The sequence below is a fragment of the Crassostrea angulata genome, unplaced genomic scaffold (assembly GCF_025612915.1).
Source record: "Crassostrea angulata isolate pt1a10 unplaced genomic scaffold, ASM2561291v2 HiC_scaffold_163, whole genome shotgun sequence".
Lineage (NCBI taxonomy): Eukaryota > Metazoa > Mollusca > Bivalvia > Ostreida > Ostreidae > Magallana > Magallana angulata.
The window spans coordinates 49,315-64,431 of record NW_026441716.1 but is presented as its reverse complement, the minus strand read 5'-3'; the positions used below and the strand labels follow the sequence as shown (position 1 = coordinate 64,431).

Here is a 15,117-nt window from a genome sequence, read left to right as displayed (position 1 = left end):
GGAATAAGGAAATAGGTAACACTACAACAATCTTTGTCGAGAAGCAACTCAAGGATTTTTTTCTCATTTGCCTTACGTTGTAAATTGAGGGAACTGTCAAATTTAATTAAAGAAATCCCCAGTGACTAAAGCAGACGTCATTTGAGAAACCAGCTGATTTAAGAAAGCTGTATGAATACTTCTTTACCATAACTAATGTTAAAATAATTTACTTCATTCGCCGCCATCATAACTTTTGTCTGGCGAAGTTTGCGAACTAATCCGGTGTAACGTAAAATAATGACCCCAGTAGAATAATGACCGGGGTCATTTTTCTACGTAGAATAATGACCCCCGGTCATTAATCTACGATGAAAAATGATCCCGGGTCATTATTCTACGTAGAAAAATTACCCTTTTGCCTGAAGAATAAGTGTCATTTCTTAAAAATGAACACACTCTACATGAAGAAAAGTAGAATAATGACCCCCTTATAAATTAAAGTTTTTCAGTATAATTTTTTATTATTGTGAAATTGTCTTTACAATATTGTAATTTTTACTGCAGTTCACAGAAATAACTAAGACTATAATTCATATTCAAATATTAACATTTACCAAGTATTATTCCCTTTATTTCCTACGGAAACTTATAGTTAATTCATAGCTCTTTAGAAACAGCTACACTGAAATCGATTTGTCGAAATCTACAGCGACTAAAACTGACAAGAAAGTGACAGGACTGAAATTGACACGCCCAGTTTATCGATTGGTCGAGACATACAAGTACAACTAAAATGATGATGTCAGACTCAAAGTCTCACAGAAGACGATTTGGCTGTTTCTTTTAACTTACGTACTTATGTACATTAACAGTAATTTAGTGAATTTTACTTAGTTTTTGCGCTCAATTTATTAATCATTAAAAGAAAGATGTTAATATAAATAATAAAATGCTTTCTTTATGAAGGTAGCGATCATTGCAGAAACAATTTAAACAAGCATTTTGAGAGTATTGCATAAGCAATACACGTCCCCTACCGGTTTGTATTATTCTATGAAAGGTTCCAAGCACACAACTATTTCAGAGCTATTGTAAACGAGATGTCATGCTTTAATCAGAGATAAAAGAACAGAGGAAATTAAAACTATATAGTTGATATTGAAATTAAATAGGAAATAGGTAAAATAATACTCTTTATTTCATCTCCTGTAATTTCGCCAAGTCTATTCTGTATTCGCTGGTAAAAATTTGTGAAAACAATGCACTGTTATGCACAATATCATTTCTTACCGTCTTCTGTACCCCGAATCAAACGAAACAGTTAAACAGCCCAACCCGACAACGAATCCGATTGTAATAATACTACCAAAAAAAACCTGCCGATTAAATTAACAACACAATGCTTGACACTATTTTATAGAATTTATTTGTTTGTTAGAAATGATAAAAGGAATGGTACAGGAAAAGGAATGGTACAAGTAACGCACGATATTATTACTGACTACATACTGACCTCGTTTATTCAGGTACACACCGAACCCGATAACGAACCCAAAATTTAAAAAATTGGAATATAAAAAATTAATTTTCTCGAAAATATGTCAATCAGACGCTACAAAAGTGTAAACTTGATCTGTAGTTTGACATTTTGAAGCTGTTCAGCAAGTTTCATATTATTCCTAAAATGCATAAAGAAAAAAAGTGTGGAAAAATGAAGTGGGACAGACAGACGGACTGACGGACGGACAGACAGACGGACGGACAGACGGACTGACGGACGCAGAGGAAAGCTATAGTCCCCTCCGGTGAAACCGGTAGGGGACTAATAACCCGCTAATGCTTCCTTCATATCCCGAATGTTTAAAAAAACTTAAAGTGAAAGAAGGGGTATATCTTAAAAATCCTTCCTATATAACAAGATACTGACTTATTGTATAGGGGTATGGTTTTCATCTTAACAAGTTAAATTTACATGTATATATCTCATTATAACGAGTGACAAAACATTAGAATTATTTTGAGATACAAGACACTATAAAACAACACTCTGTTTATTGGCGATAAAGGAGTAGACTCGATATTGTTCATGACTTATACTTACATTGGCGATTTCCCCCTACTTCAAACTAATGGGTATGCAACTGCATCACCCAGAATTAATGATAAAACCAAAATTATGAAAAGTTTACTCCATTGTTAGGCATTATAACCATGCTGAAAATAGCGGCCACTTACAGCAGTCATTCAATAAGGGAAATCGTCAAAGTACTGAGAGTACTCGAACAGAAAATATAATCGTGTGATCGAAATCAAGGGAGATAAAAACCTTTCGGAATTATTTGATGGTACCCGTACAGCCCAAATTTGGGACCAGGAAATAATAGCCTTATAGGTCTCCTGCACTGCCCTGAAATTTGTTTAATGTACACTATAAAGAAAAGGGAGATAACGGCCCACCATTCACCACAATATCGTTGTGGAGAGTCTTAAAAAATGACAAAGTTCTAGTGAGCTAATTAGACACATTTAGATATGATAGAAGCCCTAAGTTCCTTGAAAATAATATTTAGTTATATACAATGTCAAATAACCGTACAAAACATAGTGAAGCGCTGCTTTTTAGTTCAGAAGTACACTTTGTTGTTTAGGTTTGTAACAAAAACTGCTTCAATCAGCATGAGGTTTTCTTTCTTTATCATATACTATTGAAGGTTTTACATACAGGTTTTAAAAACAGTAAATGATAAATTATAATAGTTTTTAATTTTTCCAAAAGATTTTCTGTTTTTCAATTTGGATAAGATAATAGTAAATGTATATATATATGTTTTGGAATGAAAAAAAATCAAACAAGAGCTTTCTGTTATATTTAACACATAAAGGGAATCGAATGAATGATCTTCTAGAATTTTTTATAATCTAATATAGGGATATATATTATCTTCAATAAAATGGGATATTGTTATTTTTTTTTAATTTTGTTTCCCCATATCTGATCTTTTAGAATAGAAAAACCTGAATCAATTTTAAACATTTGAAATGTTATTAGTTTCAAATAATGATTTCTAAGTCTTTCTTAGTATGTTTTTCCCAATTCTAATTCATTTACCTTTGTAAACGAGCGATTAAGAGAGAAAAAGATTCTCTGGCCTAAAACATCAAACACGTGTTGTTGATGTACTGTACGAGTAAATATGATTAAGGTATATTAGGGAAAAAACAATAACAATGCATTATGGGATGGGATGGGAGGGGGGTGTATAGATTTTACCTCATAAAATTTGATCAATATGATTAGTTTAAATTTCTTGTACTTTTTGGTAAAATATTTTCTAATTTTTTCGCCCCCCCCCCCCAAAAAAAGTTAAGGTTCACTTCAATCCGTTCAAATTTCATCTGTTAATATTTGAATTAAAATAAATCTCGCCTTCAGCATAAAAAAAAGGCCAAGTACGTACTGCCTCCATTAATTGTTGCTTGTTGTCCTAGTTGCCTTAATGATTATGAGTGAGAATATTTTTACAGAAGTTATCTCCCTTATCAGAGGACATTCTATCGTTTAATATCCCTTTCCCCTAGCAAGAAAATATATATATCATTCTTTGTTTGACAATTCATTCACCAATTAATATTGCTTATATTATTACAACAACTATTCTTTCATGATTGTTGTTCGTTAATTAATACACAATTTAATTCCTTAATGTATATAAATTTGTTTTTCATTTGTTTTCTTGCCTTAATGATTATGAGTGAGAATATTTTTACAAAAGTTATCTCCCTTATCAGAGGACATTCTATCGTTTAATATCACTTTCCCCTAGCAAGAAAATATATATATCATTCTTTGTTTGACAATTCATTCACCAATTGATATTGCTTATATTATTACAACAACTATTCTTTCATGATTGTTGTTCGTTAATTAATACACAATCTAATTCCTTAATGTATATATATTTGTTTTTCATTTGTTTTCTTTTTTGATTACGGAATGGCTTTGCAACAGTAGCACCACACGCACAGATTTCTAAACACACACGTGCAGACCTGGCAATTTGTTGCTGATGCAATTGTAAAATCGCGATATATAAAGTTAGCAAGCTGTGCATACATTTTGTAAATGAAATTCATTCTATAAATGATAAAGCTTTATAATATGTTGTTAAGAATTATTCATGGTAAAGTATCACACCCCTGTGAATGTTATTGTCATTTAAATTTAAGACCACGTGGTTTTATTTGACCCTTTCAATTTCGCAGTAAAAATCGTGCCTCGTGTTTATAGTCTATTCTAGAGAATCTAGGTACTTGTAGTCAATATAAAACCTAGAGGATTATTGATTTTAAACTTTATCTTCATTAATTGGTGTATAAAATGTGTTCTTGAAATAAATGTGACAATACAAAAAATATATTTTTCCTGCTGTTTCGACAATTAACATGCGTAGTAGAGATCCCCTCTAAGAATTAATTTTTGATCCGCGCCTGACCTAGTAATAACATCAATAGTGAAACAGACTGTACTATTTTATGCAGAATGTTCCTTGAAAATGGCTCGATATACTAAGTTTTAAGGCAAAAGATTCACCCATTATTTATTTTTTTTAAAAACATGGTATTGCACACCACAAGCATCAAACATGGCTATGATTTTATTAGGCAACCCGATGTTTATATTATCAACCATTCTACACGTGGTTGAACACGAACGATAACTCTGTTCTGAATGTCATCGTTTAATTTTTTTAAAAACCGGTTAGATGGTGACATAAGACATACATCTTAAAAGATGTTGATGTTTTAACATAAATCCAAGTAGGATATGATATGACAATCGACCAGTACTTACGTATTTTGAGAATATTATCCGAACACTTATACTTCCGCTCCAAATTTCATAGGAACTAAACAAATCTCGGTGAAGTCTCATGAATTTCATTCGAGCACCTTTGGATTTATTACATACTTAGCAACGATAAAGAAAACATTCCGAACACATTCGCAGGGGTGAATCAGTTCAGCAGATTTCTACACAAGTGCAGCGTTTTTTCCCGCCATACGTCGACCAGAGAAGAGGCGTAACTGTTAACAATCAATTTGTGGCAATGTATGTGTGTTTGTGTGTTTGTTTGCTACGGATATAAAAAACTATACACAGCGATTTCTTTTCAAGTTCGGTTTTTATAAATTCAAAATTAACCAAACAGTGAAAATTCCAGTAATTTCAAAGTCAGATACCTTGTCGGAATATTGGGTAACCAATTTCTATTCTTGTTTACGGCGGGGGTCATTTTTACATGGGTCATTTTGCTTCACGTTTAACATGAAGAAAAATGACCCCCCGGGTCCTTTTTCTTCAGAAAAATCCAATTATTCTACAGCAAGGGAGGGTCATTATTCTACGTCGTAAAATGACCCCCGGTCATTATTCTACGGAGGTCATTATTCATCATTACACCGGCAGCTATAACATTTCAAGAATTGAAAAAAATATTATTTGCAAAAGATTTTGAAATTTAATTACATAACTTTATTACATTAATCTTTTATTATAATGTAACCGAGCAGAAAGGAGGCAGATGGTGATTTCAGTCGATTTATTAAGTAGATAAATAAAGCATTGACCTATAAACAAAGAAATAATACATTAGACATAAAATAGAGTTTTACATGTACATTTAATATGTTTAGTTTCTGAAATCTTTGACAATAAGCTACCGTTACTCCAGTATTCATTTATAATATAAAAACATGTTTTGTAACAATTTAACATTTGAACTTACAAACAAGTTTTAGAAATTACTATGACCAGTTTAACTGCAAAAATACGCTAAAGTATAAACTTTGCAATTAAAATAAAATGCCTAAATAACTAACATGGTAGTAAAGAAATATATAAGTAAATATAATATTAACATACCACAAGATGCAGCAGATATACGCTGGAATGACCGATGATGTTGAAAATGAAATACTGCCTAATTTTACTTAGTTTAAACGGTTACTTATATCAAATAGAGAATTAAATTTATTGGATAATGAAAATAAGAAAGACCAATGAAATAAGAGAACCAATGAAAAACGAAAGACTTTACTCAGTCAACTCAATCCAGTTGCGCAATGTAACTGGCGGTTATTTAAAATTTAAGACTGTGCTTAACAAAAACGGATAATAAAATAGATAAAACGAATAAATACATATAGAAATATGTTTGATACTATCACAATAATACCATCAATATATTTTGATAAATAAAGCAATAAATTACGAGTTATCGGAGCCGTAACAGTAAACAACGAAAAGTGCGTTAAAGTGCACGATTGCGGGGAAAAGGTATATGCGTCAAAATGCGTGATTGTGGGGCAGCAGTAGATGCGTTAAAGCGCGTTACTGTGGGGAAGGGGGTTAAATAATTGAATAATTCATGTCGTCAGTAACTTTGTAACTTTTTAATTTGTAGCAGATGATGTCTAAGATTAGACAATTACAATTATTGAATGTTGAATTAAAGTCTAAAAAAAAATGAGTATAATTTTTAAATGTCCTTTTTTTCAATATTTTGATACAAAGTATATGTACATACATGTATGTGTATTACTTCTCAGAATAGTTACAATATAATTTGAACAAGTTGTGGTATATAAATATATGTGGAAAATGGTTTTCTTTTTTGTGAAAAAAATAAAAGGAAAAATTCGAACATACAGAACAAAAAAAAAATAAGAAGAAGAAACAGAGAAATTAAGGAGAGAATTTAGATGGTTATGAATGTTCCAAACGTTGAAATATATCTTTTCAATAAATATCAAACAAATGATTATTACAATTTTTCAGAGGCAAAAGTTTTTCTTTAAACAGTCTTCTGGTTATAGATTTCTTAATGCTTTTTACATTTAGCCTTGATGTTTTCATTTTAGTTTGCAGAATGCATTGATTTGTGAAAAGAATGATTAAATTTTTAAACCTATGAATATCTCTATTATTAAATTTTCCAAAAAGGATTGAATATTTGTCAAATTTTGTTTGTAAACCAAAGATATCTGTCATCCATTTCTCCAAATCAATCCAAATTTCTTTCACTAAATTAACAGTCAACAAATATATGTTCTATTGTCTCAGGGGTCTGTTGACAAAAGTAACACAATTGAGAATTTACTATCCATACTCTATGTAAATGATAATTGATTGGCAAGATCCTATGTAATAGTTGGTATTGAAGCCACAGTAATTTTGAATCCTTTGTGCACTTAAAGGGCAGAATATAAATTTTCCTCCATTGTTTTTGAGTTAATTCGATTTCTGACATCCATTTTTTCTGATTTTGGATAAGTTCTTTTCTTTGATATCAAGAGGTTGTACATGTTACTGCAACCCTTATTAGATCTACAAAATATTTCTTCTGTATTTGGGTAACCAATATTACAATTCTTAGTTAACGGTATATTTAATACTTTCACATAATTTTGTCATGCTTTTGTTAGACCGATGTATTGAACAAAATTTGTTTTTAAGTTGAAACTGTTTTTCAACTGATTATAACTAAATATCTGATTGTCATTTTCATACATATCCCCTATATATATAAAACCTAATTTGAATAAATCCTTAAAGAAAACTGATTTATTGTCGATATTAATATCTGGATTATACCATATGTGTTCATTAAACAGCCTATCACATTTTCCTTTTTGCACATCAATAATTGTTCTCCAACATTACAATACATCTTTCCAAAATCTATTGTTTGAATTTTTCATAATCATATTAGTAAAACCAATACCAAATTTCATCAATGTTTACAATTTATGTCCAAAATAAGCTTTAAACAAGTTTATTCATTTTGAATTTGAAAATATAAGCCTTCTAATCCAATTTGGTTTAAGTGCTATCATAAAGTTTTCGAAATCTATCATTTTTAATCCGAAAATCTCATATCCTTGAATAAGAGTTCTTCTCTAATTTTTGTCTGGCTTTTCGTTCCAAATAAATTTAAAAAGTTTTCTTTCAAAACTTCTAATAAATTCTAATGTTGGGTTTGGTGTGTTAAAATTAAATTATAAATTTTTGGGACTAAAAGTGTTTTGATAACTGTTATTTTGCCTATCGGTGTAAGATTTCTAGAATTCCATCTGGTTAAAAGTTTATCAATCTTTTCCATTACTGGTATATAATTTATATCTATCATTTCTTTTGATTTACTGAAAAACTTATACCCAAAAGATTTAACCTTGTGTGAAATTCAGTAAATTTCCGTCTAGAGTGATGATAAACTATTTTTGAGAATTTTTTAGATCCTATCCACATTATTTTTGTTTTACTTAAGTTTATCTTTAGTCCAGACACATTTGCATATAAGTCTAGTGTTTGGAGAATTCCATCAAGAGATTTTGGAGAGCCGTCTGTGATTAATGAAGTGTCATCTGCACACTGCGATATTTTATATTCTTCCCAATCTATATTTGTGCCCTATTATGTCCTATTTTTAGTATCTGAAATATCAAATAAAAGAAAAGAATTGCATACATTTTACTGTGTGTGGTCTTTAATCACTCTACAAATATTTTACTTCCTGACAATCTACTGAGTACAAAAACAACCCCCGTCAAATTATTTGAGACCAAATTGCATCCAAAAAATTGTAAGGAATACTATATAGTATTATGAACAGATTGTTTCATACCTAAATGTGCAAGTTTTGTTTGGTTTAGATGTTTTTTAAAGTAACAGGACGGACGGATCCACCTGACTTTATATCCCCAACACCGCCAAATAACCAGGAGTATACTGTATATGTTGGGGGAGATTTTCATGTCAGTGTCTATGCAAAACCTAAAGACAGTGCTAGGCAAGATATTTAATAATCTCTATTTTATAATTTTATAAATCTATTTTATAAATGCTAAACACCTGATTAATAAAAAAAGATATAAGCATCACTTTAGAGTTAATTTTTATTTGAATCATTACTTTTTGATATTTGATACATTTTGATTAATATGTTTAAAATGTTGTTTTTATAGAACAATTACGAAATTCAACTTCCTGAGAAGAGATGGTATACATGTGCAACAGACAGTGATAAAGTATGTTCCCGGAGATCCAAAAACAGCTTACATTTCAATGAGATGGTCTCCTGCAAACAGTGATATTGGGAAACATATCATTTGTGCCAATGCAGAGGATAACAAGGGGTATCATATAATATTTCGTTACAATTTTAATGACAATCATATACATGTACTTAAAACTCAAAAATCTAAGATAACAATTTTAATGAATGATTTTTTAAAATCTTTTTCTAATTGTCCCCTTTCAGATTCATGTGTTAAGGATCATTTTCTTGTGCGTCACCAATTAGATAATACTTAACTATTAACAGAAAAATACATGGTAGATTTCTTGGTGATTCTGTTGGGTTTTATACATTTTACAATTCAAACGGCAAAAGCACTGTTGACTACATGTCAGAAGTAAACATATACAATTATACTGAATATTTTTGTTTCAGATCATTATCTACTATCGACAAGTATTAAGCTTTTTCCTAGAAACAATAATGTAAATTATGATAACTGCAATTCTTGTATTGTGTCATTTATTTGTTCAGAAAGCTGTAAAGAAAGATACGTTGATGCAATTTTAATTTAGATAAGGAATCTGCTGATGATCTTACACATTTACACAGTATGTTAATTAGATGACTCAAATTTTACAGAGACAAACACGATTGTCAATTCATTTACTAACATTTATAACAATGTTGGGTATAAGACTTTAAGATTTAGAAAACCTCATTACTGTGAAATCATTTAAATTCGTGGGCCCAATTTTCGTGGATTATGACTTTTTTGCTGATTCATGGGGATATAATTTCGTGGATGCGTCGGTTACTGTTTCAGCAACAAATATAACTCTTTCTAAAATTGTTTTCGTTGAGGATTTAAATTCGTGGGTGAGGGCTATCCACGAACACCACGAAAATTGAGCCACCGCGAATTCTAATGATTCCACAGTATATAAACTTTAAGCAAAGTCTGAGCAGAAAAGCAAAACATAAAAAAGTAAAGATGACTACTGAGTTTTTAAAGCTTAGAAAAAAGTCAGAACTCAACCTTGCTTTTAAAATATGCATATTTAGAGGATGAATATCTGCAGGAAATAGAAAAACTTGTTAAAACTTATTAAAAAATTGAAAATATTAAAATATCAAAATTGTCATTCTACAGCCAATTAACAAGTACGCAAAATCTAAACAAGCTTGAAATTCAACCATATTTCAAATTTTCTATTTCTAAGAAATTTCCGTAAGTATAAGTGCTCACAAATTACAGATAGAGATTGGCAGATATTGTTAACCTATTATTTCAAGGGATGAAATATATTGTATTAATTGTCACACTGTTGTTAAAGATGAACATTCATTTGTTATATATATGGCCTCTTTATAAACAACTACGAGGTGAATATTGTTCTTTTTAATCACGCTTGTTTATCTTATATAGTTCCTAACCCAGCAAATGTTAAATTAAAAAGAAATATTTGTTACTTCATACGTGATGCATTTAACCTAAGAAAATATGTTTACTAATTATATTTATAAAATGTATGCGTGACTTGCGCCACATGTGGTTTTCTCAATAAATTTAATTTAATTGAATTAAAAAACTAGAAAATCATTGCAATCAACGAGAGGTCTTTCATTTGAATGCACCTATAAAAATGCTATCGGGATTTTTTATATTCTATTTTTTCTTAAAACTCTTTCAAATTCCATTTAAGTAAGGAACGCTTTAAACATATATTTATACGACAAAAACTGTACTATTGTGATTTTTTGTACAAAATTAATACGGAACACAATACAATCTATTATTTTCAAGTAAAGTTGTAAATCTAGGCACAATTAACAGTCGGGGATTGTACCCGCGTCGCCTGTGCACAAATCCATCGCTCTAGCCATTACCCAACGGGACAGTCGCTTTAAAACTCAAATTGTAGAGAATGAAATGATTGATTTTATAACAAATTACATATTCCATATTAAAGTTAACCGTCTCTATTAGTTAAGAAAATACAGCAATTTAAAAGCTTCACTGGGAATTGAACTTGATTGGGCACTAGATCAAATCATGTAGAGGCTGTATTTGTTTCCTGTCCCGCGGTAAAAAGCTTGTTTTTTGTTTTGATCATCGTAACTTCCAGTCGCCACGGGAAGTACTTCAAGATATTTATTATTTTTACATAAAATGAATATATTCAAACAAATCAAGTTGTATATATGTTTAACTGTTTTTCTTTGACAGTTTTAGTTAGCTCGATAAACGGTAATGTACATGTATGCTAGGCAAAAAATGCAAGAAATACTAACTTTTATTATCAATAAGCACTTCCGTTTGTCTGTTTCCTGTCCCTAGACAAAAACCTTGTCTCAGTGAGATCTCAAACACGGCAAGACTTAAAAACCCGAAACCAAAACTTGTGGGATGATAGACCTTTGTATGTGCATTTCATTATTCAAAATTCATTTTTTTTTAAATGTTTTTGTTATTAAGCATTAAAGTAAAATTTCAGTAATAGAAATACATAGCTACATGGTAAAATCAAGTAGAGCATTCTTTTTTTTTTACAAACTTTGTATCTTTGGGATCTCAAAAATGTAAGTGATCAAAACAAAAAAAACTTTTATGGATGATAGATATTTGATTGAAGTTGTGTTTAATCCGTTTCATTTTATCGACCGTCACTTCCAATTCTCAGAGGAAGTTTTCAAGCAAATACAGTTTTTAATGAGTTTTGATTTTTTCTTTGAACATTTTATTTGGTCAGATAAAAAGTTATGTACCGTAGGAAATGTTATAAAAAATGCTTATGTTTAGTTTTCTTGATTAGTTTAGTTTGTCCGTTTCCTGTCCAAACGATAAAAAAGAATCTTTCTTAACGAGATCACAAAACTAACAGAAAATTGAACTAAACTATGAGGAAAGACAGAACATTGTATAAAGATATTTTTACCATGGTCTGTTTGATCTGGCGTTATTTCCGGTTGTCACAGGAAGTCTTTGAGAAAAAAAAATCTGTTTGTTTTGTTTTATATAGAAGTAAATTAACATGAGGAATAGAAAGACCTTTTTGTTACTAAAGCAACAAGAGTCTAGTTTTTTATAGTTTTTGTATTATCATAATTTCATGAAATTTTGGGTGCTTTCAAACTCCGCTTTTCTTTCGTTTTAGCGTAAGCACAGTTGAGTTGCAATGCTTTAAAATTGACGTAAAAGGTAAGACAATGTTATAAAATGGTTACTTTAAAAAACAGTCTTGAATTTAATAGATAATTTAATAAAGAAAGGTAAAGAGTATAAGAAGTAATTTTTTTGTAAATGATAAATGAAAATCTGTTTTCTACAGCCAGTGTGTTTCGACCAAATCCCATTGTACCGGTAAGTCCATGAAAAGTATATGAAAGGCTTTTTTTGTTTTTAAACTTTAATATTAATGTTAATCACATATCTTATTTATTCTTTTTTTTTCAAATGATGATAATTAATTGTTTTAGCATATTTTGACAGGGAAAGCCTTACTACGCATCATTTCCGAAACAACAAGACATATTGTGCCCCGTTGGTTCATTTTGTAGGTTTCCTATTTATGCCGCAACTGAAAACACAGGGTATGCTTATTCAAAAAATGTGTTGTCATAGTTAACAAGTCTAAGTCTAAGATTTCCAGTGGTTAACACGCTTCACACAACACTTTATAAATAAATCAAAGTACTGAAGGTACTGATAGAAGGTGGCATTATTACCATAAACCATGACATCAGATACATATTTATTTTACTTAGAATAACTAAATTTGAAACTATTATAAAAAAGATGTTCACAGTTTCATCACTTAATTAATATTTTGATGTTTTTGCACTTAAAGACGCTGTTTTCAATCCTTGACAGTTGAACATGCAAATAAATTAATTTTCAAAGTCTTAAACTTTTACTTAAACCGTTACAGAAATGTTAGAAAAATCTTATAGATTCAGAAAATAAACCAAAAGTATGGGTCTATTATATATGTATTTTCAGGTGTGGCATAAAATATTTTAAACCGTAGATTAAGTTTGCTAGTCTTTTATGATATTCCAATATTTGTCGATCGAAATGTTTAAAAAAAACTGTTCATTTAGTTTTTTCAGAACAAAATGAAGATATCCGAAAAAAGAAACTACTTGGAAGTTTTGTTTCTTCTGATAACTAGAAAGTTTAAGTTACAATACTTTAAAACGATTTTATTATGAAAAAAAAAATTATTTTCTTCTTTAAAACCTCGCCATTAAATATAGTCCCTTACTAAACTATGTGAATACGTAAATTTACCTGAACAATTCTATTCAGCAAAGTTTATTTGGCATTTTAGAAAAAATCACGAATAAAATAATATATGATGCAAAGTTTTCAGAATAGAGGTGATCCAGTATGGCTAGGTTTAAACAGAGGGACAAACCTCTCTAAACTTATAAAAATATATGGGTTTTTTCTTCACCTTTTAGGGTATAGAAGTTGGAGTATAAATTAAGAGTTTGCAATACTAAATACTACAGGATAGAAACTACTTTGCTTACATATTCGTGCTTTTTTATGGAATACGCAAAAATAAATATTTTACAAAACCAAAAAAAAATTTCGATAGTTACTATCATAATTAATGATTCACAATATGTACTAAAATTTATGATAGATAATTAATAAAAACTCTTGAAAAGCGAACTTTTGGAAACCCTTAATATTAGGAAATACGTGTTGTCGTTTTTTTTCTTTTGCAGAAATTTGATTCGTTTGTAGATAGTGATCAAATATATTTCTAAGGATTTCAAAAATGTAAAATTTTAAAATTCTCAATTTACCGTTGGATTAATCATTTCAGATCAGAAAGTCCATAATGCAGCATTAAATTCATGCAACTTGTATTCGTCTTTATTCATAGTGCCTTATGGTTTGCGTGTTTGAATTCACGTTTGTAACAGAGATAGAAGAAATAATTTACACGAATAAGAAGAGGAAGTTGCAACATAGAATAAAGCAAACAATGAAGGATCAAAGAGAATCAAAGTGAAATTAGATAAGCATAAATATGAAAACAATAAAGTGACATACAAGTGTAAATGTACTGAAGAATAAAGAAGTAGGCATAACAATAATAAAAGCAAGATACATAGAATTTTGGCGGTAATTCCCTTCCATACATTATGCGGTAAAAAGATTTAATCTTTCATTATGTGCATAACTTCTATTATTTTATCTTACTGTGTTTAAAATTGGAAATAACCTTAAAAAGGGAAAAAATAATATACCGGTAGATATTGTAATACCCTCGTTATTCATTTTTAAAATGAAATATTCTGTTTAATGTTTTTACACTTTTTTCACGCACAATTCACTTATCAGCTTGAAAGAACACACTAACTTCCCACATTACTTTGAAATCGGCAGTGCTGGCCAGACCTGCAAGATTAATCAAGCTTCGCCGCACGTGGGCTGGGTACCCTTCCTATGTGCCCACTAAATGTGTGTTTGAGTGTGTTGTTGGAGGGGTGCGTTAACGAGTGAAATTTGGATGTAATTTCATTTGTTTCATTATCCTTATAGTAGGTTTAGTATGCATACCGAACGCTTTACTGATTATTGTCAAAATTAACGAAAGTGATCGTTAAAGAAGTAAAGTAATACTAAACAAAAAAATGCCATACCAATGTCACGGTTGATATTGTACTTAATTGGGGAAATATTCAAGCTTCACATAACATTGGTTCAACTTGAATAATCATGTTAATAGGATCGATGTCCCGGGGGAGGGGGTGGCTATACATAAAAAAAATACGTCACTGCAGAAGATTAATTGATAATGTACAAGTAATATACGATACAGACAAAGAATCACGCCATGTTTATCCATTGAATCTCATGATAAGTCAACACTGGGTAGTTTTTGAGGAATCCTTATTATTTGGCATTGCAGACAGGAGGCTGTATAAAAAGTATAAATAGCCAATGTACGATATCACACCATTTCTACTGAACCCCAAACATCATCAATATTTTTAAGCTTACGCATATTCATACTTATTGTGGTTGTATGTGATA

General features: G+C 30.2%; 1 protein-coding gene across 1 annotated transcript in view; it reads left to right on the top strand.

Moving 5' to 3' along the window:
- The window catches only part of LOC128169631 (uncharacterized), a gene marked incomplete at its 3' end in the record, with an annotated part of 99,726 nt that overhangs the window by 35,301 nt on the left and 49,308 nt on the right, over positions 1-15,117 (top strand). The window contains exons 6-10 of the mRNA XM_052835747.1: positions 8,695-8,831; positions 9,007-9,177; positions 12,218-12,261; positions 12,392-12,423; positions 12,553-12,653. Coding sequence (XP_052691707.1) covers positions 8,695-8,831; positions 9,007-9,177; positions 12,218-12,261; positions 12,392-12,423; positions 12,553-12,653 — 485 coding nt within the window. The remainder of the gene's footprint in view (positions 1-8,694; positions 8,832-9,006; positions 9,178-12,217; positions 12,262-12,391; positions 12,424-12,552; positions 12,654-15,117) is intronic.